General features: G+C 33.3%; 1 protein-coding gene across 3 annotated transcripts in view; it reads left to right on the top strand.

Moving 5' to 3' along the window:
- Nucleotides 1–23,952, top strand: part of unc5cb (unc-5 netrin receptor Cb) — a 218,723-nt gene that overhangs the window by 119,008 nt on the left and 75,763 nt on the right. For all 3 annotated transcript variants that reach the window (XM_048181361.1, XM_048181360.1, XM_048181362.1), the window contains exon 3: nt 8,312–8,455. In XM_048181361.1, coding sequence (XP_048037318.1) covers nt 8,312–8,455 — 144 coding nt within the window. The remainder of the gene's footprint in view (nt 1–8,311; nt 8,456–23,952) is intronic.

The following is a 23,952-nucleotide window of genomic DNA, read 5'->3' as shown; positions in this document are numbered from 1 at the left end:
ATCTGAATGTTTATTGTACAGAAATCTTACTGATTTGTCTCTTGCATAATAATTTGGAACGCAGTGTATTTATAATAAAATATTTTTAATGTTTATTTTTCTTTTAATATTTTTTAAATCTTTTTGACATCATTTGACAGTTTAGTCAAAGTCAAATTGCAGTTAATTATCACTATATTAAAAACCCTTTCAGTGACATCAGTGCATATTTTGACAGCAGTAGTTGGCGTCACACTGTTGTGGTCATGTGCTATTCTGGACATCTCCTCTCTGTTCTCTCTCTCTCTCTCTCCTCAGCCGCTCCTCTCCTCTCTAATTTCCCATGATTGACAGAAAAGAACCGCAGATAGAGGCTGGTTAGGCTGGTCAATAGCTATTTGAGCTGACGGAAACTTGATCTGATGCTCACAATCTCTCTCTCTCTCTCTCTGTGTGTTGTTATCGGTCTCTCTCTCTCTCGTTTTGGTTGTGTGTTTGGTCAGAGAGGCAGATTAACAGACATTTTATGCCGGGCTCAAGCAGAGACGGGTAGTTATCTGTGCCAGCCACACGGCTCCAGCCTGCTGTCCCCAAAATAAATAAAGAAAGCCTTCGCTTACTGCGGAGGCCGAGCAGCAGATCATTAGCTCACTGCAAATGGATTTCTCTGGAAGGCAATGGAGTCGCTTTGAGGAGAAACACCTACTCAAATGTTCTCCTATTGATCCGGCCTCTTAAACACTCATCCGCGCCTCTGAACTCACATTACTGATGGGCTTTTCACGATCGCATCTATTTATAGCGGCTCCCGCGTTCGTCTAAATTATTTCGATGGGTGTCGGCCCATTTTAATTCCGGCCCGTTCGGATGGCGTGAGCTATTGCACTTAGGAATGACACGGGAGGAAGCAAGATGGATGGCAGTCGATTTGTTTCTTCCGAGCCGCGTGTTTTTCACCCGCCGTGTTTAATTAAGTCGCTCGCCACACGAAACGGCCACCAGGAGTAAATAGGAACGCTCCAATTTCGCTCTTTTGCCATCAGATTCAATCTCACTTAAATTCAGGGGTTTTCTTTCAAATGTAAGGTCGTAATAAAGCTTAAATATCAGTGCATGCATTTCACTCAAATTTGCAACTAAATATAGATGTATGCGAACTGTAAAGTGTATTTAGGAGTGCATTTAAGGTCATTATAAGGATTAAATATCATAAAAGGCATAACAAAGTCTTAAGATTCCTTATGATCTCCTGTTGTGTTGATGAATTATGACCATGTTTACTTTATGTTGTTTTAGATGCATATTTTATCTCTGTCATATGTTTGAGCAGCTGGAATAGTAAAGGACATTTCAAAATAAGAGTCCCGGTGTATTGCGGAGCATTTTTTTCTGGTCAGTTTTTGCCATTAAGATGTTCCAATTATCCTGAATTAACCCTATTATTGGTATTATCTGGCATTTAACTCAGTGTTTAAGACATAAAGAATTATATATATATATATAATAGGAATGCTCCTAAAAAAATAAATAAATAAATAAATAAATTAATGAGGCATTTATATAGCGCTTTCATATTTTGTTATTTATAATAAAATTTACAATACAAACACTTTTTTCAAAGTTAGAACTTTTAAACAGTTTTAAAAGGGTTAAAAAATGTTAAATTATATATTTTTTTAAAAAAATTATAACATTAAATATAATCTAGATAAAGCAGCACAAATGCTGTTTTAATAATAATAATAATAATAATAATAAATAACACAATATAAATTATAACATTATAAAATATAACTATTATAAATTAATTAACTAATCAATAATTATTACAAATAAATTCAAATATTTTTTTGTATTAAAAACACACAGGAATATATATTTATTTATATATATATATATATATATACTGTATATTAGTGCTGTCAAACGATTAATCATGATTAATTACATCCAAAATAAAAGTTTGTTTACATAATATATGTGTGTTTTTTGTGTATATTTATTATTTATATATAAATACACACAATTATTTAGTAATTAATTTATATTTATATAATGTTATAATTTGTTTTAAAATTGTTTTTAAATTTTTTTTATTATTATTAATAAAAACAGCTTTTACACTGCTTCATGCAACTTGTTTAATGTTATAATTATTTAAAAATATTATAATGTACAATAAATTTTTTTTTAACTTTTTAACCCTTTTAAAACTTCTGTGCTGTCAAACGATTAATCGCATACAAAATAAACATTTGTTTACATATGTGTGTACTGTGTATATTTATTATGTATATATAAACACACACATGCATGTATATATTTAACAAAAATATATTATATTTATATATGAAATATTTATATTTAATATAAATTTATATATATATATATATATATATATATATATATATATATATATATATATATATATATATATATATATAAAATATATATATATAAAAATATAAAATATACACAGTACACACATATTATGTAAAACAATCTTTTATTTTGGATGTGATTAATCGATTGACGGCACAAATATATATATATATATATATATATATATATATATATATATATACAGTAAATTAAATAATTTAGCTTGTGAATATCTCCGTATCGCTCCTCGTATATTCATTGCGCCCCTGAAGTTCTTCATATGGTACATTTTTCAAATTAAGAGCGCATGTGCTCCCTGGGAAAAAGGTAAGCGTCAATCCCATCTCTCTGTCCTTGCATGTAAACAAGCGCTGGAGGGTAATAGAGGTCAGGTGAGGATCTTCTGACCGTCCCGCAGGCTGAAGCATCACTGATGTTAATCTCCAGAGGGCAGCGCCATTGATTGCCTCAAAGCAGGCTAAGTTAATTATGTGTCGTTACAGCGATGTAATGCACACCACAGGCTTGAGTGATGACGTGGAGCGCTAATCGAGACACCCTCGACCTCCCGTCACCGTCATCCAGCTGTCCATCTCCAGCAGATCGATGGAGAAGAACCCGTGATGATGATGATGATGACGATGATCCGCACATCAATAATGCATCATGTCAAACCATCAGACGTAGTGTATGACAGGCAGGAAAATGATTTCATCATCATTTCTTCAGTAATGAGAGCGTGGCGTACAGGAGGACGAGCTGGAGCTCATGAAGTGAGCAGTATTTATTACAGTTTCAGGGCAAGATTTCCACTTAACTAGCCAATAATATTATGTTTTATTTAAGTGAGGATTGAGAATCAGTGTGATAGCTGATAAATTTAACTTAAAATATGTTTTTAAATATATAATTTCATCATTTATATTTAAAATTTATTTGAAATTTAGGGTTTTTTTTGTATTTTATATTTAAAATCTATTTTTATAAGAATATAATATTCATTATAATATGTCTTTTAAATTTTTGTCATAATTTATTTTTTTAAATATAATGTCACTTTATAATTTATATGTAGTAATTATTATTAAATTATTTAATAATTAATTATTTTTTATTTTTTATAATGTTATCATTTATATTTTAAATTTTTTATTAAAAACAGTATTTACACTGGTTCATTGAGATAATTTTTAAAATTTTATAATGTACAATAAAAAAGCAGTTTTTAACTTTTTAAAACTGTTTAAAAGTTTTACATTTGAAAAAAATGGTGACTATTATAAAATATCATTTATTATATGCCTCAAAACAATGCAATGATTTATTTAAATGCAGATTTAATTAAATTTGATCAATTAAACTTACAATATATTTAAAATCTATGTTTTTAAATATGTCATTTCATGATTTATATTTGAAATTTGTTTTTAAATATAATTTTATAAGTTATATTTCAAAGCCAGTTTTATATGAATATAATATTTATTATTATAGTATATAGTAATATATATAGTAATTTAAAAAAAAAATATATATATATGCTTTCGTGCCTGTTTTTAATAATTTATTTGTAATAATTATTGATTAGTTTATTAATTTATAATTGTTATATTTTATAATGTTATAATTTATAAAATATCTGATTCTAGATTTTATTTAATTTTATAATTAAAAAAAACTATTTAACTTGTAAACTAATAATTTTTTAACCCTTTTAAAACTCTTGGAAAGTTTTAACTTTGAAAAAAGTGTTTGTATTGTAAATTTTATTATAAATAAAATATGAAAGCGCTATATAAATGCCTCATTCAAAAATATGATAAAATATTAATACTTATTATTAGCCTCAAAACAATTGCAATGATTTATTTACTTTTTTTAGGCTTTAATTATTAGGTAATACATCCATACTCTTCACATCTCTGCTGTTGCATTGTAAATATTAGGTATAATAAAATATGATAATTTATTATTATTATTTTTTTTGTCCAAATCAAAACAATGCCATGATTTATCATTTAAAAAAAAAAAAAAAAAAAATCAAAAAGTGTTAGAGGTTAAATCAGTGGGTCATCCTCAGATTCAGATATGACGAGGGCTGGAGCTTTAATTATTGATGCTCATAACGCCTCATAAACAGGGTCAGCTGCGCATGGGTCAGTGGGCAGAGGTGCCGTTCCCACGGGCTCGATCCGTGCCCCTCGCATCATGTGATCATTTCCAGGACAGACTTTGAAGTGTCGCCCGTGAACGTCTGAAATGAGAATCTGCGAGCAGCTGAATGAAAGCTAGATGACGGCCTCGGGAATAATTCGGCTGCAGATGAACGCTGCGCTTCCAATAACGCCGTTCTGCATTGTAGCTTCCAGTATAATGCAATTTTGATGTACATATAATGCCAAGTTCGAGTCTCTGTTGGCTTTGGAGGACAGAGAGAATGTGTGTGAAATGTGAGCGGCGAGCTGAGTGTATTCAGAGCATTAGAAATGCCGTTTCAGTGCCAGCACTAGATTCCTGATCCTAATAAGCGGGTAAATAACTCTTCCGGTGCCTGCTTGTGTTCTTCTGCAGGACCACGACTGCTTTCAAACTGTGTTTGCAACTCATTTTACTTCTGTAATGTGACGTATATTTGAGTTAAACGGGCTGTTGATGTGTATACAGGACACTGAATCGATTGGACGGTGAGAAGTGAGTGTTTAATAGCAGAATGGAGCCGGACCTGAACAATATCGCTGCTAGTTTACATTATAACCTGAAGAAAGTCAGACTGATTTCAGTGATGAGCAATTTATTGTATGAAAGATTATAAATGCATTTTTTCTTTGGAATAACAGTTTTATATATATATAATGTTATAAATATAATATATAAAATAAAAATATATTTATATATAAATACTAATAAATACATAACATATATATGAACAAATATATTTTTATATTTCAATTTATAGATTATATATTTATTAATATAAATACATTTAAATATAAATAAATTATTTATATGTAAATATGTAGTGATTTTTATATATATATATTTTTTTTTGTATTATATTTATTGTAGTATAAATATTTGTATTATCTTTGGAATAACAGTTATATATTATACATACATTATTTTATAATGATTAATTATTTTTATTTTTAATAAATATGTATAATTTTACAATTATTTTAAATATTTTTATAGTTATTTATAATTATTTTATATTGTTTGTAATGTTTTCAATAATTATTTATATTTGTTAGTTTCATGATGATGATCTATTCAGTTTTTAATAAATGTGTGTAATAAATGTTTTTGTTTTTATGCTTTTATAATTAATTTATTATTTCTTATGTATGAATGCATGTATGAAAATCTACATTACTCTTCTCTATATATATATATATATATATATATATAAAAAACATAAAAATATAAATAAAAATTAGATGTAAATATGTATTTTATATATATATATATATATATATTCTTTTATAATAATTATTTTACAATACATTTTAATTGTAAATTAATTTTAATTTTAATAAATATTTATCATTTTACAATTATTACATATTTTTATAATTATAATTGTTATTTTATAGTTTTTAATGGTTTTAATAATTATTTATATTGGTTATTTTTTTAATTATGATCTATTCGGTTTTTATGAGCTAAATAAGTGTTATGAGGAAAATATTAAAAATCAATTAGATGTGTAATAAATATTTTTTGTTTGTTTGTTTTTATATTTTTGTAATTTATTAACTTAAAATAAAAAAGTTATATGTAAATATGTATTTATTATATATGTATTATCATTGGAATAACATTCTTTTATAATAATAATTATTATTATTTTACAATTATGAGGAAAATATTAAAAATCAATTAGATGTGTAATAAATATTTTTTGTTTTTGTTTTTATATTTTTGTAGTTAATTTATTATTTGTTATATATGAATGCATAAGTGAAAATCTATATTTCTCTTCTTCTATATATATAATTTTATCCTAAAATCCTATTGATTAAAATAAACCCTATTCATATACCATGATATTTTCATTTTGCATGCCTAAAAGAGTTATCATATTTTTTTGTTTATCTCTGCGAGTGATTTCAAATGTCTGCAGATGAAGAAACAAGCAATTAGTATGTAGAAGAAGCTGGAGGAGAGCAGAGCAGCACATTTGCATAGAGGATTACTGTGGCTTTATGGCTCAGGCTGGAGCCGCTGGCGCCGCAACCCAATCAGAACCTGAGCCCGAAAACCACCTCCGGGGCCCGTTGGGCTCAGACACGCACTGACACGAATTCAGCGCACCGCGAGGAGCCGTTCCAGCGTCTGTGAGCGCGACAGCTGCGGCGACGTCTCCTCTTACACGTTCGGTTTGCTTGGTTAGACGCTCGCATCCCCGCGATGAAATATATACGGCCAAAAGCGTGATAAATGAAGACATGGGTTGTAATGTGGCGTTTCGAGAGGCGTCCGGGCTGAAGGGCACGTTCGTTTGTTTAGCGTCCAGCGGCCAGATGAACAATAATCAGAGGAGTTTAGCAAACAGGATTCGGCCTGCCGTGACGCTCCAAACGCAGCTCCAAAGACAGCTCAATCAACGTGTGTTTGAGCACCATCACGGTCACAGGAAATCACGCTTCACCGTCACGTGTTTGATCATGACGTGTGCTGGTCTGTGACGGCTCCTAAAGAATGAAGAACCATAGAGACACACGAGAACAGAGAGTTTGTGATGTGCGGGTGAATGTGGATCAGCTGATCTTTATGACATGAAAAATTCAGCTTTACTCTGATTTTACCACGATTATGGAGTGTTGTTAGGCACATGTTCGCAAAATAAAGTTTTTTTTTGTTCATTTCTACTCCCTCCACGCCACAAGTGTTGCTGGTTTTGTTCAATAATAGTGTTGTTAGGTACAGCATCATTTAGATTATCCTTTTATAATAATTATTTTTAAAATTATAATAAAATTATAATTACTGTTTTATATAGAGATATATATATATATAAATAAAATTGTTTTAAAAAATAATTATTAAATATTGTTATAATAGCCTTTCTGTTTGTCACTTTCCAACAGAGAGCCATGGCAAAACTAGATTTTTATTTTATTTTTGTTTGTTTTGTTTTGTGTTTTATGTTTTGTTTTATAATTTAATTCAAATTTTATTTATTTTATTTTAAATTTATATTTATATATTGTATTTTATTTTTTATATTTTTTATCTTATTTTATATTTTATTTTATTTATTTGTATTGTGTCATTTCATTTTATTATTTATTTCATTTTTATATTTTATTTTATGTATTTTTTTTTTTCATATTTTTTATTTTATATTTTATTTATTTGTATTGTCATTTCATTTTATTATTTATTTCATTTTTATATTTTATTTTATTTTATGTATTTAATTTTTTATATTTTTTTATTTTATTTTATATTTTATTTATTTGTATTGTGTCATTTCATTTTATTATTTATTTTATTTTATTATTTATTATTTATTAATTGTTTATTTTTTATTTATTTATATTATTTTTATTTTATATCATTTATTTATTGTATTTTTATTTTTTATATATTATTTATTAATTATTTTTATTTTATAATTGTTATTTTTGTATATATGTGATTGTGATAAATATGAGCTAAAGAGCCATGTATTACTCTGATTTTACCACGATTATGAGCTGTTGTTAGGTACAACGTGAAGCAGAAGTGTGGTAAAATCTCTAAAGCTCAGCTTCGGTTGGATTATTGATCTTATTAAATAAGTTCTGTTACTGAAACATGTAATCTTGACAAGCAGTCTTGGAGATTTCAGTCATTCCCTGCTCAAGTAGATGGAGCTGAAATAACTGCCTGGAGGTTTACAAGAACTGACACTTGGATTACAGCATATGAGTGTTTGACTGTCCGTCCGTCTCTCTGTCTGTAGGTCTGGTGGTTCGGGAGGCCAGCATCGAGATCACCCGTCAGCAGGTGGAGGAGCTGTTCGGTCTGGAGGATTTCTGGTGTCAGTGTGTGGCCTGGAGCTCCGCGGGAACCACCAAGAGCCGTAAGGCCCACGTCCGGATCGCCTGTGAGTCCACACACACTAACAATACACACGCGACTCCGACAAACAGGAACTCATCGAGGAGCATGTTCTGATGTTTCCTTTTCCTCTCATGGAACTGTGTTGCGTTTACATTCTTGTGGTCCTTTTCCCCATTTAGTGTTTCTAACAAAAGCCAATCACAGCGCTCGTGTTTATAAACAGCTGCTGATCTCACTCTTTCCAGCAATTCATCTGGCATCCTACATAGTTTATATCCAAGAGCTGGACGTCCCACTGTGTCTCACCGTGTCTCGATCCTGTCGCTGCTGCAGATACTGAGACACACCCAGATACCTTTACAAACCCGATACAGTGACGCCAGGAAGATTTTGTTCACTTCAGTCGCTCTTACGACTGAGTGAATGTGATTTAGTTTTTTGTCAGCTGAACTCCTTTGAACTAAAATTTTATTATTTATTTTATTTTATTTTATTTTATTTTATTTTTTCTATTTTTATTATTTTTATTTATTTTTTATTTTATTTTATTTTTAATATATTATTTATTTATTTATTTTTTGTTTTATTTATTTAACATTTTTTATTTTTTTATATTTATATTTTTATTTTATTTTTTATTTATTTTATTTTTTAATTTTAAAGTTTGATTGTCTATTTATTTATATTTTATTTTATTTCTTTTGTTTATTTAATTTTTGTATTTAATATTTTTATTTCATTTATTTTTTTATTATTTTTTATTTATTTATTTATTTTATAATTTTTTAATTTATATTTTAATTTAATTATATTTATATTTTATATTTTTATTTAATTTAATTTTAATTTTAATTTTTTTATTTTATTTTATTTATTTTGTTTATTTTATTTTTATTTAATATTTAATATTTTTATATTTGTATTTTATTTATTTTTGTTTTATTTATTTATTTTATATTTTTCTTTTCTTTATATTTTATATTTATATTTTAATTGAATTTAATTATATTTATATTTTATTTTTATTTTTATTTTTTTTTTTTTTTTTTTTCTTTTCTTTTCTTTTCTTTTCTTTTCTTCAAAGGGGTTTAGGGGATCAGAATTTCCAAGTCTTTCCGTTTGTCACTTTCCAACAGAGAGCCGGTGCAGAACGAGATGTTTTTCCAGCATAAAGAGACGCTGGAGCAGATACTGCTGTAGAAACGTGGCACTCATTCTTATTTAGGTGGAGGAGCTCTTCAGTGTGTGTGTGTGTGTGTGTGTGTGTGAATGAGAGATGTCCTCCGCTGTGTGAAATGACTCAGTCACACTAGATGAACAGCGCAGGAGAGAACACACATCACTTATACATTATCTTATTGTTCTTCTCCTCGTCTGCAGTCATCCGGCGGTGAACATCTCGACTCGTGTAGTGAGAGAGCAGTCGTCAATGCAGCTTCTGCACTCCTCTTTATTGCAGAAAAAGACTGTAATAATGCATCTAAAATCACCCTTTATTGCTTGCATTTGTCTAAAATAATTTCACGTGCTTTAGCTTGTATTTATTTCTATTTGCTGTAGATTCAGCAAACGCTTTTCCAGTGAGGTTAGGAGACTAATTAATCCTCCTCATTGACCGGCTGGCTTTAGTTACAGTTATTCTGCTGCTGTGGGTCAATAGAGCTGGTCTCAGGTCAGTGTTACTGCAGCACGTTCTGCTTTAATCATTGTAACCTTTGATTCAAATCAAAATGAATCCCTATTCAAATGTCCTGGCTGTGCTCCACTGACCGCCTGCTCGATCCGCTCTCTCTCTCTCTCTCTCTCTCTCTCCGGAGACTAATGGAAACAGCAGCGATCATTTACCCTTTTTCAGCGTCCTGTATGTGACAGATGTTTTAATCAGGGCCTGAGTAACACTCCAGAGCGATAAATAAGCAGCGTTTTGTTGTTGTGGAACGGTGATCAATGGAAACGCCATAAAGTTCAGGAGCTGTAGAAGGCTCTGCGCTCTCATTGAGGATATTAATTGCGATCGTGATTTGTGAGCGTGTCGCGTCGGGCACTTCTGCCGTGAGTTATGAGGGGACGAGCTTCGATCCGGACACAGACGCTGTTTAACACGGACTCTCACACAGCAGTGATTTACCTCAACACAACACACTCGACCAGACAGAATAACATACTACTGTACGACTCATACTTGTCCTGCGGTATACTTACTTTCACAGTATGTGTGGAATAACTGAATGAACTACTGCTACATATGCATTATACAAGCAGAAAACTGTATCCCATAATGCACTACACTTGACTTGACCTTCCATTTACAGTGTGATGAATGAACCGAAAGTGATAACCTTTATTGATCATCCCTCTACTGACTTTTATTTCATCAGACAGCCAAAACTTAAAACAATTTGTTTATAAATGCAAATTTATGATTTTTTTTTAGATGATAACTAGATGCAACCTGTATAGTATATAATAATAAAATAATAAAAATAAATAAAAAAAATTATTTAATATTATTTAAATTGATACTATTTATTATTATTTATTATTTAAAATGTTAAATATTTTTGAAGTGTATATATATATATATATAGTTTTAGAAATAGTATTTTTAATACATAACTTATGCATAAAGTTTAAGTATTTTTATTTTTAAAAAAGTGTGTGTATATATATATATATATATATATATATATATATATATATATATATATATATAGTAGGTGTTGTAAAAATTATATTATATTATTATAAATGCAAATGTATTATTTATTTTTTAGATAACTACACCCAACCTCTCGTTTTAAAAATAGTATGTAATAATAAAATAATAAAAATAAATAAAAATTGTAATTAAAATTAAACATATTTATATAAAATGTTAAATATTATATAAATATTATTCATTATTTATAAAAATATATTAAATACTATATATATATATATATATATATATATATATATATATATATATATATATATATATTAGAAATGAAAATTTTAATACATAACTTAGTATTAAGTTTAAGCATTTTTATGTTTAAAATAAATCAATTTAAAAATTTATAAATGTGTGTGTATATATATATATATATATATATATATATATATATATATATAGTGTTTTAAAAAATTATATTATATTATGCATTTTGAGATGATAAAAAGATGCAACCCATCATATTTTAAAAATAGTATATAATGGTAAAATAGTAAAAATTGTTTAAATAAAATTTAAAATATATATATAAAATTTTAAATGTTTTTTTAAATAGTTTTTGTCCATTTATATATAAATTTTATGTATATAAAATTAATTAAAAAATATTATTTGTATTATTTTAATATTAAAAATAATGTGCATTATAAAGTAAAACATGGTGCATTATGCAGTAGGCAGTGTGCGTTTTCATCTCTTCCACACAAGCTATCTATGTTCCAGGCAGCATACTACAATTACCATTTCTGCAAAAATCCTAGTGTGCTTTTCTGTGTCATGTTGAGAATGGAATACTTGCTTACTCTTACTGAAAACCACACAGTATGTTCGGTATACTGCCTACTGTACTGTTCTCTTTAAAAATAGTAAGTAAACCAGTATGCATTATTCCCTTAAAACAATGTCACAAAATATTGCACGGCTAATTTAGTGAGTGCATCCAGTTAAAATGACTATTTTGCATTTCATCTAATTTTGTGTACAAATACGTAATATTTACTGTATCAGCCTGATTAAATAATGAATCATAAGAATTACAGTTGACATTGCATTATGGGTTATAATATTCCATGCACATTGTAGCAAATTAAGTGGGTCACCTGGATATTCCATGCATTTAGAAAATTAGCATACTGTACACTATATACATGTACTATATATAGTGTACTGCAGCAATCATACGCGTAGCATGATAGCTTTTCCAAGCACAGCGTCAGTTTGAGTGTGTGTATTGAGGGCTCGTTTGGTGGATTTAAACACTAGATGCCAACTCAGCGATTGCTTCCCTTTAGCAGCGGTGGCGGGATTGAATCGTTTCAGAGGTGAGACGGGAGAATTCAACTATGTAAATGGCCCTTAATTCACTAACTTGTGTAATTTAGCACAAGTAGCAAAAGACATGCAATTAATGTAATTGTTTTCATATGCGACCACGTGTGCGGCCGCAGCTTGGCAGAGGAGGCTCATGGGAGCTGAGCTGTGCCCGCCGGGCGTCGTCGGGTTCAGCCGGAGCTGGTCGGAGGTTCAGAGCTGATCTGCTCGCTGCATTTGGCCGCGACTCTTTTTGTGTCTGAGAGAAGCCGTCATCATCTCAGCCAACACAAGCTGTGATATTTTCCCCTGAAGCCATTCTCCGGTCCAAAGCCAACAGGAGACATTTTGTTGTGTATTTCACACATCTCCAGTAAACTCTTCTCGTTTCAGTTTTAAACAGTGTCAGGTCTCAAAGTAAACTCGACTTTTTATATTTTTAAAAGGAAATGAGAGTGTTTTATTCCTTTGCAGACGTACTATGTTGCTAGGGTAATTTGAGTGGTTGCCAGGGTGTTGCACAGGCGCTTTCTATGTGTTTGCGAGTTACAGAGTGAGTTTTCATACATGTTTAGATCACTAGTAATACTGATTTATTGACTTAACATATTTAGAATGTTTATTATATAAAATATTTAATGTTTTGAGGCCTTTCGTAAGATTCAGCTGAAAATAAATGTGATGCTTGCCTGTGCAAAACTCATTATTGTGTTGCCAGGGCATTGCTAAGCAGTTTCTAGGGTGTTTTTAGGGTGTTTTATCATCCAGCAGTTGCTACAGTGTTCTGGGTGGTTGCTATGAGGTTGCTAGGGTATTATGGGTGGTTGCTATGGCATTGTTAAGAGGTTTAAAGCTTTTTCTGCCTGTTTTGTTGTCCAGCAGTTGCTACAGTGTTCTGGGTGGTTGCTAGGGTATTGCTAAGTAGTTAAAGCTTTTTTTGGCCTGTTTTTTGTCCAGGAGTTGCTACGGTGTTCTGGGTGGTTGCTATGAGGTTGCTAGGGTATTGTGGGTGGTTGCTATGGCATTGCTAAGAGGTTTAAAGCTTTTTCTGCCTGTTTTGTTGTCCAGCAGTTGCTACAGTTTTCTGGGTGGTTGCTAGGGTATTGTCGGTAGTTGCTATGGCATTGCTAAGTAGTTAAAGCTTTTTTTGGCCTGTTTTTTGTCCAGGAGTTGCTACGGTGTGCTGGGTGGTTGCTATGAGGTTGCTAGGGTATTATGGGTGGTTGCTATGGCATTGTTAAGAGGTTTAAAGCTTTTTCTGCCTGTTTTGTTGTCCAGCAGTTGCTACAGTGTTCTGGGTGGTTGCTAGGGTATTGTCGGTAGTTGCTATGGCATTGCTAAGTAGTTAAAGCTTTTTTTGGCCTGTTTTTTGTCCAGGAGTTGCTACAGTGTTCTGGGTGGTTGCTATGAGGTTGCTAGGGTATTGTGGGTGGTTGCTATGGGTTGCTAAGAAGTTTAAAGCTTTTTTCTGCCTGTTTTGTTGTCCAGTAGTTCCTACAGTGTTCTGGGTGGTTGCTAGGGTATTGCTGTTGGTTGCTATGGTGTTGCTAAGGAGTGTAAAGCTTTTTTTCTGCCAGTTTTTTTGTCCAGCAATTGCTACAGTGTTCTGGGTGGTTGCTATGAGGTTGCTAGGGTATTATGGGTGATTGCTATAGCGTTGCTAAGAGGTTTAAATCTTTATTTCTGCTTGTTTTGTTGTCCAGCAGTTCTTACAGTGTTCTGGGTGGTTGCTATGAGGTTGCTAGGGTATTATGGGTGATTGCTATAGCGTTGCTAAGAGGTTTAAATCTTTATTTCTGCTTGTTTTGTTGTCCAGCAGTTCTTACAGTGTTCTGGGTGGTTGCTATGAGGTTGCTAGGGTATTATGGGTGATTGCTATAGCGTTGCTAAGAGGTTTAAAGCTTTTTTTCTGCCAGTTTTTTTGTCCAGCAATTGCTAGTGTTCTGGGTGGTTGCTATGAGGTTGCTAGGGTATTATGGGTGATTGCTATAGCGTTGCTAAGAGGTTTAAATCTTTATTTCTGCTTGTTTTGTTGTCCAGCAGTTCTTACAGTGTTCTGGGTGGTTGCTATGAGGTTGCTAGGGTATTGTGGGTGGTTGCTATGGTGTTGCTAAGGAGTGTAAAGCTTTTATCTGCCTGTTTTGTTGTCCAGCAGTTTCTACAGTGTTCTGGGCGGTTGCTAGGGTATTGTGGAAGGTTGCTATGGGGTTGATTTTCTTTTTTTTCTTTTTTTTCAGAAAAATGAAATGATCAAATGATCTACTTAGTGTAGTAATACTGATGATTAATTTAATATATTAAAAATAATTTTAATACAAGAATGCATTAAAATGGTCAAAAAAGACATTGATAATGTTAAAAAAGTTTTCTATTTCAAAGCTTTAACTTTCTAATGTCTCGGTGAACAGAAGGAACTTCTTTCAAAGCATTTTTCTCACAGAAGGTTCAAGGCCTTTGGTGAGATTCAGCTGAGTGTGAAATGCTTGTAATTTGTTTATCTCTTATGTTATGCAGTTGAAGTTTCAATTAAAGTTTGTTGTGCGTTCCTGCAAGTATCGAGACCCGCGTAGCGTCTATCGTCTCCAACCTTGCATTAATTTATAATAAGCAGAAAGGTTGTGTACCGCTACATATCACAAATGGCATTGTAATGCGTTTGGCCCATTAGAGGCGGTAATAAATTCAGCACGTGTGTGTTTGCTCATTTCCACCATGTCCAAATCTACCTTACATTATTCACCACTCAGGTTTTTGGCCCTGGAACGGCACAAAATATGGATCGCATTTTGTCGAGAACCCCAAAGTGCTTTAAATCGGGCCGCTCAGCTCAACCGCTGTTAATGTGACAAACCCGCGCGGCGAGGGCCGGTGCGCTGCACACTAGAACAAATACTGAGGAGAGGCTTGATTTAGCACGCTCGAAACTCTGAAACTATTCAGAAGGGGGAGACGGATTGGACGGGAAAACTTTCCTCGGGCCGCGTGCCAGGATGTAATGAGTCAGTAAAAGGAACATGCGATGGTGATTGCAGCACAGACTGCTGCAGTGCCAATGAGCTCATCTGATTCCCTCGCATCTTTATTTCTATGCCTCGGTTTCATTTAAAGACGATGTTGCTGTTTGAGCAAAGTTCCAGTTCTTCTCTATATCAGTGTTTCTGAACATCTTGAGTTTTCTTCACAATATTCCTCATTTAAATAATTCATACGCTGAATAAAGGGGCGGGGCCTGGTTGTCCAGCCGACCAATCAGAGCACATTGTGCTTTTCAGAAGGAGGGGCTTCATAGAGACAGGAACTAAACAGAGCGATACTGACAGACTGGGAAGAGAGGAGCTGCAACGATGGAGAATATGAGGAGAATAATCAACATTCAATTGACTCTTCGCTGGGAGTTTGATTGACAAGCGATCTATCCAATCATAACGCCGAATCCGGCATTTTGTCCGACAAAGCAGTCAGGAGTTAGAAGATTAACCTCGGTGGACTTGAACTTTGTGTACTGAAACAACATACCTTCTGATGTTCATTCATGTTTATTTGATGCTATAAATGAACTAGTAGGAAGAGATGATCGGTTCACGAGCCGCTTGAGCTGAGGAGCTACAGAGATCTGTCACGACACATTAAAGAGCTACAAAACGCTTTTTATTGTTCGAATTTATTAAAAAAATACACAGTTTGAAAGCTGGGACTTTAATATCATCAGTAACCTGCTCTGTCTTGTCTGTCAACGTGTTGTCAGTCATGGCCTGTCGGACAAAGCAACAGTAACTAAGGGTTTTTTGCAAAGGGTCAATTGCAGTAGAGCCCAAAAGCAACAAGAGGGCATAACATGGCCTCTTTAATCCCTCATGTTCACATTGAGAGTGGCTGCAGTGTTTACTCCTAAAGAAGGCAGACTCTGACCTGGCATGAGCCGCGTTCGATTTACAGTCAGTCGTTTCAAGCTCACGTGTGTCAGAACACAACCAATTAATTGTGCCCACAATGGGGCGGGTGCGGCGCGCGGGCCTCGGGGGACGGCCTGTAATGGAATGAAAACGCTGGTAATTGGACTGAGTTGTTTAAACTGCCAATCCCAGCGCCGCATGGAGACTGACTCACGCTTTAAACAGCGACTCACCCGCCGTTATTACTGTAATGGCCCCGATGCGCTCGCTGACGACTCACAAACACATTTGGACATGCGCTGCATTCGTGTCTGTGTGCTAAAACTGTTTCCTACGTATTCATTTCACTTTTCAATGGTGTGGAAACAGCACTGGGTGATAGAACTAAAAACAGATCTTTATTTTCAGCCCTGATTATATTCTGTTTTTGGGCTTTTTATTGCCAAAATGCCATAAAAGGCATTTTTTTCCCCCTCATCATTTCATCCGAACAGCCTTTGTAGCTTTAAAATTTTTGTTTAATCCAAGTAAAGCATGGTAAAATCTACTATATATATTTATCAGTCAAAGACATTTACAAAAGTGACTTTATATACATGGAAATGCACATTAAATGCAAGTAAAACGTCTGCTTTTAAGGTTTCAAATACGTTTTGGGAGAATAAAATGTCAAAATGTGGGTGAAATAATGTTCCATTGTCATTCTGTGTAACACTTATATTTATGTAAAAATTTATACAACATATTTCTGTACATATTAAAATATATAAAAGAAAAAGGGAGCATAGTAAATTTTATTGCATATTAAATGAGTAAAAAATTCTTACTGACAACCTAAGATAGTTGCAAACTTTAAAGTTTTATATATACATTATTTATATATATATATATATATAATCATTTCATTCAAACAGCTATTGTTGCTTCACAAAATATATTGTAGATGCAAAAAGTACAGTACAGTAAAGTTATTTATATTAATCTTAGACTTATTTATACTTTTTTATAGAATAGTATATATTCTGATTCAAATATAAATGATTAAATACACTATACCTTTAACCTGTTAAATTGCACATGATTTTTAAGTGATGCAAACATATGTTTGAATTAATTTTTTGAACTGATTCATTTCAAAAGAACTGATTCACATAAATGAATCAGACTTCATAACTCTAACAGTGTTTCTGCTGGTCTATTGAGGTTAAATTAAAATACTGTAATAATTCAATATGCTATTTAGTTTTATATCTCCAGCAAAACCATTCTGAATATATGTCGTATGAATATATGAATACATGTATGAAAGTTGCTACTGCATATACTGTATATATACTGTGTGTGTGTGTGTGTGTATGTGTGTGTGTGTGTGTGTGTGTGTGTGTGTGTGTGTGTGTGTGTGTAAGCAGTTTGTACAGTATAAAAGCCATTATGTCTATGGAAAATCCCCTTAAAACATAAAAACCCAACGTGTGTTTGTGTGGTCAGCTGACACGGTTGTTTAACATCACAGATGAAGGGCTATTTTGACATGAGAGCAAACGGTTTATTCTTTTTCAGATCATGTGATGTGATTTGACATGACGGTATATGCGGTGGCTCTTCAGTGTATTTTCTATCGTTGAATGCAGTTAGTGATCAGAATAATGTTGCTTTTCTTCTATTTGACATTGTGTGTGTGTGTGTGTGTGTGTGTGTTGTTGCTGTTGGCGTTCTCTCTCTGATTTGACCTTGGTTTGTTGTGACACCCACAGGGCAGCTTTCTGTCTCTGGTTCAGAGAAACTCACGACCTTCATCCCTCGTCCTCAGCGCTGTCTCGGTGTACGGCGTGGGAAGACAGGCGCTTCTCTTCAATGACGAACATCATTCTTTAGAATGAGCGACCTGATAATGATTCGCTCTCGAGACGATGCTTCCTGACCACAACATGCATGAGCTCCTGAATTTCATTTCAGAAAACTTTTTAACATCTTTCTGTAAATATGATGCACACTGCAGCCCTGTGTGCAACAATAATTCATATTTAAAAGCACAGAGGAGCTTCCGTCAGTCTGTACCCAACCAAACTTCCCATAATTCCCTTTACCGAGAGGACAAACGCCGTCTCAGAGCTTCTGTTTGTCATTAGCGACATCAGCAAATCGCTCGTTTCTATCCAACACAAATATAACACTCTGTTAACAACCACTGGCTCTGTTTCAGAAGCGTTATTATAATCCATCCATCAAATATGTATGAAACGTTTCTTTTATCATTCCAGCGAACTCGTCTCCTGTTACTGCTTGTTTGGATCTTTGATTCGGCACCTCAGGTCCAAATTTAAGCAAAATATAATCTCAAAAAGTTACACAAAAATAAACAGGAAAAATGAGTATCTTTAACATAAAGAAAATCTTTTTTACAATATGATATTATTATGTTCATGACAATTTCTCAGTTCCAAGATTGTAATACATCCATATGTTTTTCATTTCATTATTATTCTCAGTAGTGATTCTCATTAGTATTTCTTTACTGTATTTTTTTTTTGTTACAGAAAATAATTGCTAATAATCTTATTCCAATTCCAATATTACCATGATGTACTGTATATGGGGAGGGAGATTAGCTTAATTGTCATCAGTGATGGGAATAACCGCGTTTTTTTCTAGTCGACTAGTAGTTGTTCATTTAAACCATTAGTTGACTTAATCACATATAGGCTACTGGAGAGAATAAACCATAATAATGAGCGTTTACGTAACATAGGCCTATAGTGCACACATAAAGCTTGCCATAAAGAACCGACAAAAGTAATGATTATGAATGTGACAAAAACAGCAAGGAGACATTTTAATTGTTTATTAATAAACTAATGTTTTGTGAATCAGTGTCGGCTGAGAGGATGAAGTTCACATTGCTGACTCTCATCATCTCCGTGGACGCGCCTGGAGAGAAAATGCACATTTCAATCAGATTACATAATCATTTCTTTTAGTTTTGAATTATTTCGTTTAGAAGTAGACATTTCAAGCTTTCTATAGATATATTTCTCATGTCTGTGTTTCGGTTCATTTAGCCTGTAAGTCGCGCTTCAGTTCACGCGCAAGTGATCGCGCCGGCGCCTCCATGTCATGATTATATTGTCTGCTATATTTGCTTATTATTTATTAAATCTACACAATTGGTATATGAAACATTGATTAAAATTAAGATACAAAACGAAATTCACTTTAAAGAAAGTCTTTCTACAAAACAAAACTTAATGAAGTGGTCAAAAATCATGTCTGACCCACTCCATGTCTCCTGATATATTGCACATTTTATGATATATTCTATCTTACACATGCTGTTCACTTTTCATAATCAAATACATGAAATTAAAACATAACATATATTTAAACATAAATATGAAACTACATTTTCTTTAATGGCTACCAACATGTAGTACAGTACAGAGAAATCTCATGTTGTGAGCAAGAGCGGATCAAGAGTCACCAGTCGGATCAAGCATCATTTATTTTAGACTTATATTTAAAATTGGGGGCATCCAATCATATTTGAAGTCTTTTTCCCTGGTAATTAGTTACTTTTATAATGATGTAGCTCAATTACTATTTGTGAGAAGTAACTAGTAACTATAACTAATTAATTGTAAAAGTAACGTGCCCAACATTGATTGTCATGAATATAATGTGTTAATGGTCCCAAAACAGACTCGATTTTTATTATGATAAATATAAATTATTTTACCCAAAATGTAAAGAAAGAGAATTAATGTTTGTATTTTCAGACAAAGATCTTCTTAATGATTTTCAGTTTTGTTCAAGGTAATTAAAGCAATGAATGTGACAAAAACAGCAAGGAGACATTTTAATTGTTTATTAATAAACTAATGTTTTGTGAATCAGTGTCGGCTGAGAGGATGAAGTTCACATTGGTGACTCTCATCATCTCCGTGGACGCGCCTGGAGATTGAATGCACATTTCATTCGGATTACATAATCAGAGAGTAGCCTATTTCTTTTAGTTTTGAATTATTTTGTTTAGAAGTAGACATTTCAAGCTTTCTATAGATATATTTCTCATGTCTGCGAGGCAAGCAGCCGCTGAGTTTGGGTTCATTTAGCCTGTAAGACGCGCTTCAGTTCACGCGCAAGTGATCGCGCCGGCACCGGCGATTATATTGTCTGCTATATTTGCTTCTTATTTATTAAATCCATGCAATTGGTAGATGAAACATTGATTAAAATTAAGATACAAAATGAAATTCACTTTAAAGAAAGTCTTTCTACAAAACAAAACTTAATGAAGTGGTCAAAATCATGTCTGATCCACTCCATGTCTCCTGATATATTGCACATCTTTTGATATATTCTGTCTTACTCATGCTGTTCACTTTTCATAATCAAATACATGAAATTAAAAAATAACATATATTTAAACATAAATATGAAACTACATTTTCTTTAATGGCTACCAACACGTAGTACAGTACAGAGAAATTTCATGTCGTGAGCAAGAGCGGATCAAGAGTCACGAGTCGGATCAAGCATCATTTATTTTAGACTTCCAATCATATTTGAAGTTTTTCCCTGGTAATTAGTTACTTTTATAATGATGTAGCTCAATTACTATTTGTGAGAAGTAACTAGTAACTATAACTAATTGATTTTAAAAGTAACGTGCCCAACATTGATTGTCATGAATATAATGTGTTAATGGTCCTAAAACAGACTCGATTTTTATTATGATAAATATAAATTATTTTACCCAAAATGTAAAGAAAGAGAATTAATGTTTGTATTTTCAGACAAAGATCTTCTTAATGATTTTCAGTTTTGTTCAAGGTAATTAAAGCAACAGTAATTAAAGCAATATGTAAAAGTATGGTATTTGGGGTAAAAAGCGTAAAAAGGTAAAAAGGTAAAACGGCCCCTCGCCACCTCATAAATTTATACGATTTTTAAACAAAATAAACCACTTTTATGAATTATTTTTAGTTTCTCCATCAATGTTCAATAGAAACATATCTATATTTTTCCTTCAATCATACACTTTGGGAGTCGTGAAAAGCACATTTTTCTTAAGGTGTGCCTTTAGCCCCGTTGTACCCTATATATATATATATATATATATATATATATATATATATATATATAAACATAATTTTGTAATTTTAACTCAGTTTTGCTGTTTCTTTTGTTCTCCATACAAGCAGAATGAGCTTGTACATCTGTTACCTACATAGGGGACATTAGCAGGATGGCTGCTGACTGACTTCCCTTAAATGGGATTTTGCTTGATTGTCATTTTCACTTCAGGCACGGTGTTGTTGATCTCTTTCGAGAGAGCAGACGGCACATACACTATATAACACGACTCCTTCGGCTCTCGGTGGCCACGTTATTGCCGTCTCCTCCAGCTGAATATAATATATGTCTAATGGACCTGCAGGCCGCTGGAGCGAGACGCTCTCTTCACCTCCGTCTCCCGCTCCGGCTCTCACCTCTTCCATCGCGTGTGGGAACACAGAGAAATATTGGATTTTTATTAGAGCAGCAGTGAAATCTCTCCACATCTCTCCTCCTCTGTGGACCTCATGGACAGCCATAGAGTAGACAGACAGAGATGGAGGGAGCGTGAGATGGAGGAGGCCCAGAGGAGAGCGTGGGAGCGCGGCTCATCCATCACTGTCGGCGAGGAAGAAACGGGCGCGAGTATAACCGGCCTTCTGACTGGCTGACAGCAGCTGTCAGTTGTGTTGCTCCGCCCCCTTTTCTCATTTAGTGACACAGAAGTGACAAAGTCATCTAGATTTGTTTAGAGTCAAAGAAACTTGACTAACAGTGACATGAGTCATTACAAACGGGACTTCAATCCTGATTAACCTAGACAGAAATTATGAGGATTATAAGCACCTTTTGAGCCTATGTGCATTTTTATCTTACATTTCATACAGTTGATGGTGACAAACATGAAGCAGGGCAACAACTCACTGGGATGAAGCCTATAGAATGCAGTTAGAATGACCCTAATGCCCCTCTATGAGTTTTTGTCTCATATTGATATCATGATATACACACCAGTGCTGTTTCTGTTCTGAATAGCATGAGTGCAAATGTGATACAGATTTTATACATATTGTGACACAATATTGTCTGTTTTTGCTCAGTTTTGCCAATGAAAATATTACCTATAAAGCCAGAGCAGAACTGTTATCACACACACAGCGGTTTCTTAATTTCTGCATTTTGAGCGAATCAGTCGGGTGAGTCAGTGATTCAATGACTCATTCATAAAGAGAGCTTCATTCCTGAATAAATCAGCTGTTTGAACGAATCGAATGAATGAATGACTCATATGAATGACATACTCGTTTAGACATTTACCGCCACCTACTGGCAGTTTTAGTTTATTTATTTAGAGTATCATTTCATAAAAAAAAAATTGGGTTTTTTTTTGGTTGAGATTGGGTTGTTTTAACCCAGCGAATTGATTGTTTTAACCCAGCGATTGGGTTGTTTTAACCCAGTGAATTGGTTGTTTTAACCCAGCGAATTGGGTTGTTTTAACCCAGTGAATTGGTTGTTTTAACCCAGCGAATTGGGTTGTTTTAACCCAGCGAATTGGTTGTTTTAACCCAGCGATTGGGTTGTTTTAACCCAGCGAATGGGTGTTTTTTAACCCAGCGATTGTTTTAACCCAGCGAATTGGTTGTTTTAACCCAGCGATTGGGTTGTTTTAACCCAGCGAATGGGTGTTTTTTAACCCAGCGATTGGGTTGTTTTAACCCAGCGATTGGGTTGTTTTAACCCAGCGAATTGGTTGTTTTAACCCAGCGAATTGGTTGTTTTAACCCAGCGATTGGGTTGTTTTAACCCAGCGAATTGGTTGTTTTAACCCAGCGATTGGGTTGTTTTAACCCAGCGAATGGGTGTTTTTTAACCCAGCGATTGGGTTGTTTTAACCCAGCGAATTGATTGTTTTAACCCAGCGAATTGGTTGTTTTAACCCAGCGATTGGTTTGTTTTAACCCAGCGAATGGGTGTTTTTTAACCCAGCGATTGGGTTGTTTTAACCCAGCGATTGGGTTGTTTTAACCCAGCGAATTGGTTGTTTTAACCCAGCGATTGGGTTGTTTTAACCCAGCGAATTGGTTGTTTTAACCCAGCGATTGGGTCGTTTTAACCCAGCGAATGGGTTTTTTAACCCAGAGAATTGTTTTTTTTTTTAACCCAGCGAATTGGTTGTTTTAACCCAGCGAATTGGTTGTTTTAACCCAGCGATTTGGGTTGTTTTAACCCAGCGAATGGGTGTTTTTTAACCCAGCGATTGGGTTGTTTTAACCCAGCGATTGGGTTGTTTTAACCCAGCGAATGGGTGTTTTTTAACCCAGCGATTGGGTTGTTTTAACCCAGCGATTGGGTTGTTTTAACCCAGCGAATTGGTTGTTTTAACCCAGCGAATTGGTTGTTTTAACCCAGCGATTGGGTTGTTTTAACCCAGCGAATTGGTTGTTTTAACCCAGCGATTGGGTTGTTTTAACCCAGCGAATGGGTGTTTTTTAACCCAGCGATTGGGTTGTTTTAACCCAGCGAATTGATTGTTTTAACCCAGCGAATTGGTTGTTTTAACCCAGC

The sequence above is a fragment of the Megalobrama amblycephala genome, linkage group LG2 (assembly GCF_018812025.1).
Source record: "Megalobrama amblycephala isolate DHTTF-2021 linkage group LG2, ASM1881202v1, whole genome shotgun sequence".
NCBI lineage: Eukaryota > Metazoa > Chordata > Actinopteri > Cypriniformes > Xenocyprididae > Megalobrama > Megalobrama amblycephala.
This window is presented reverse-complemented; position numbering and strand designations above follow the sequence as displayed.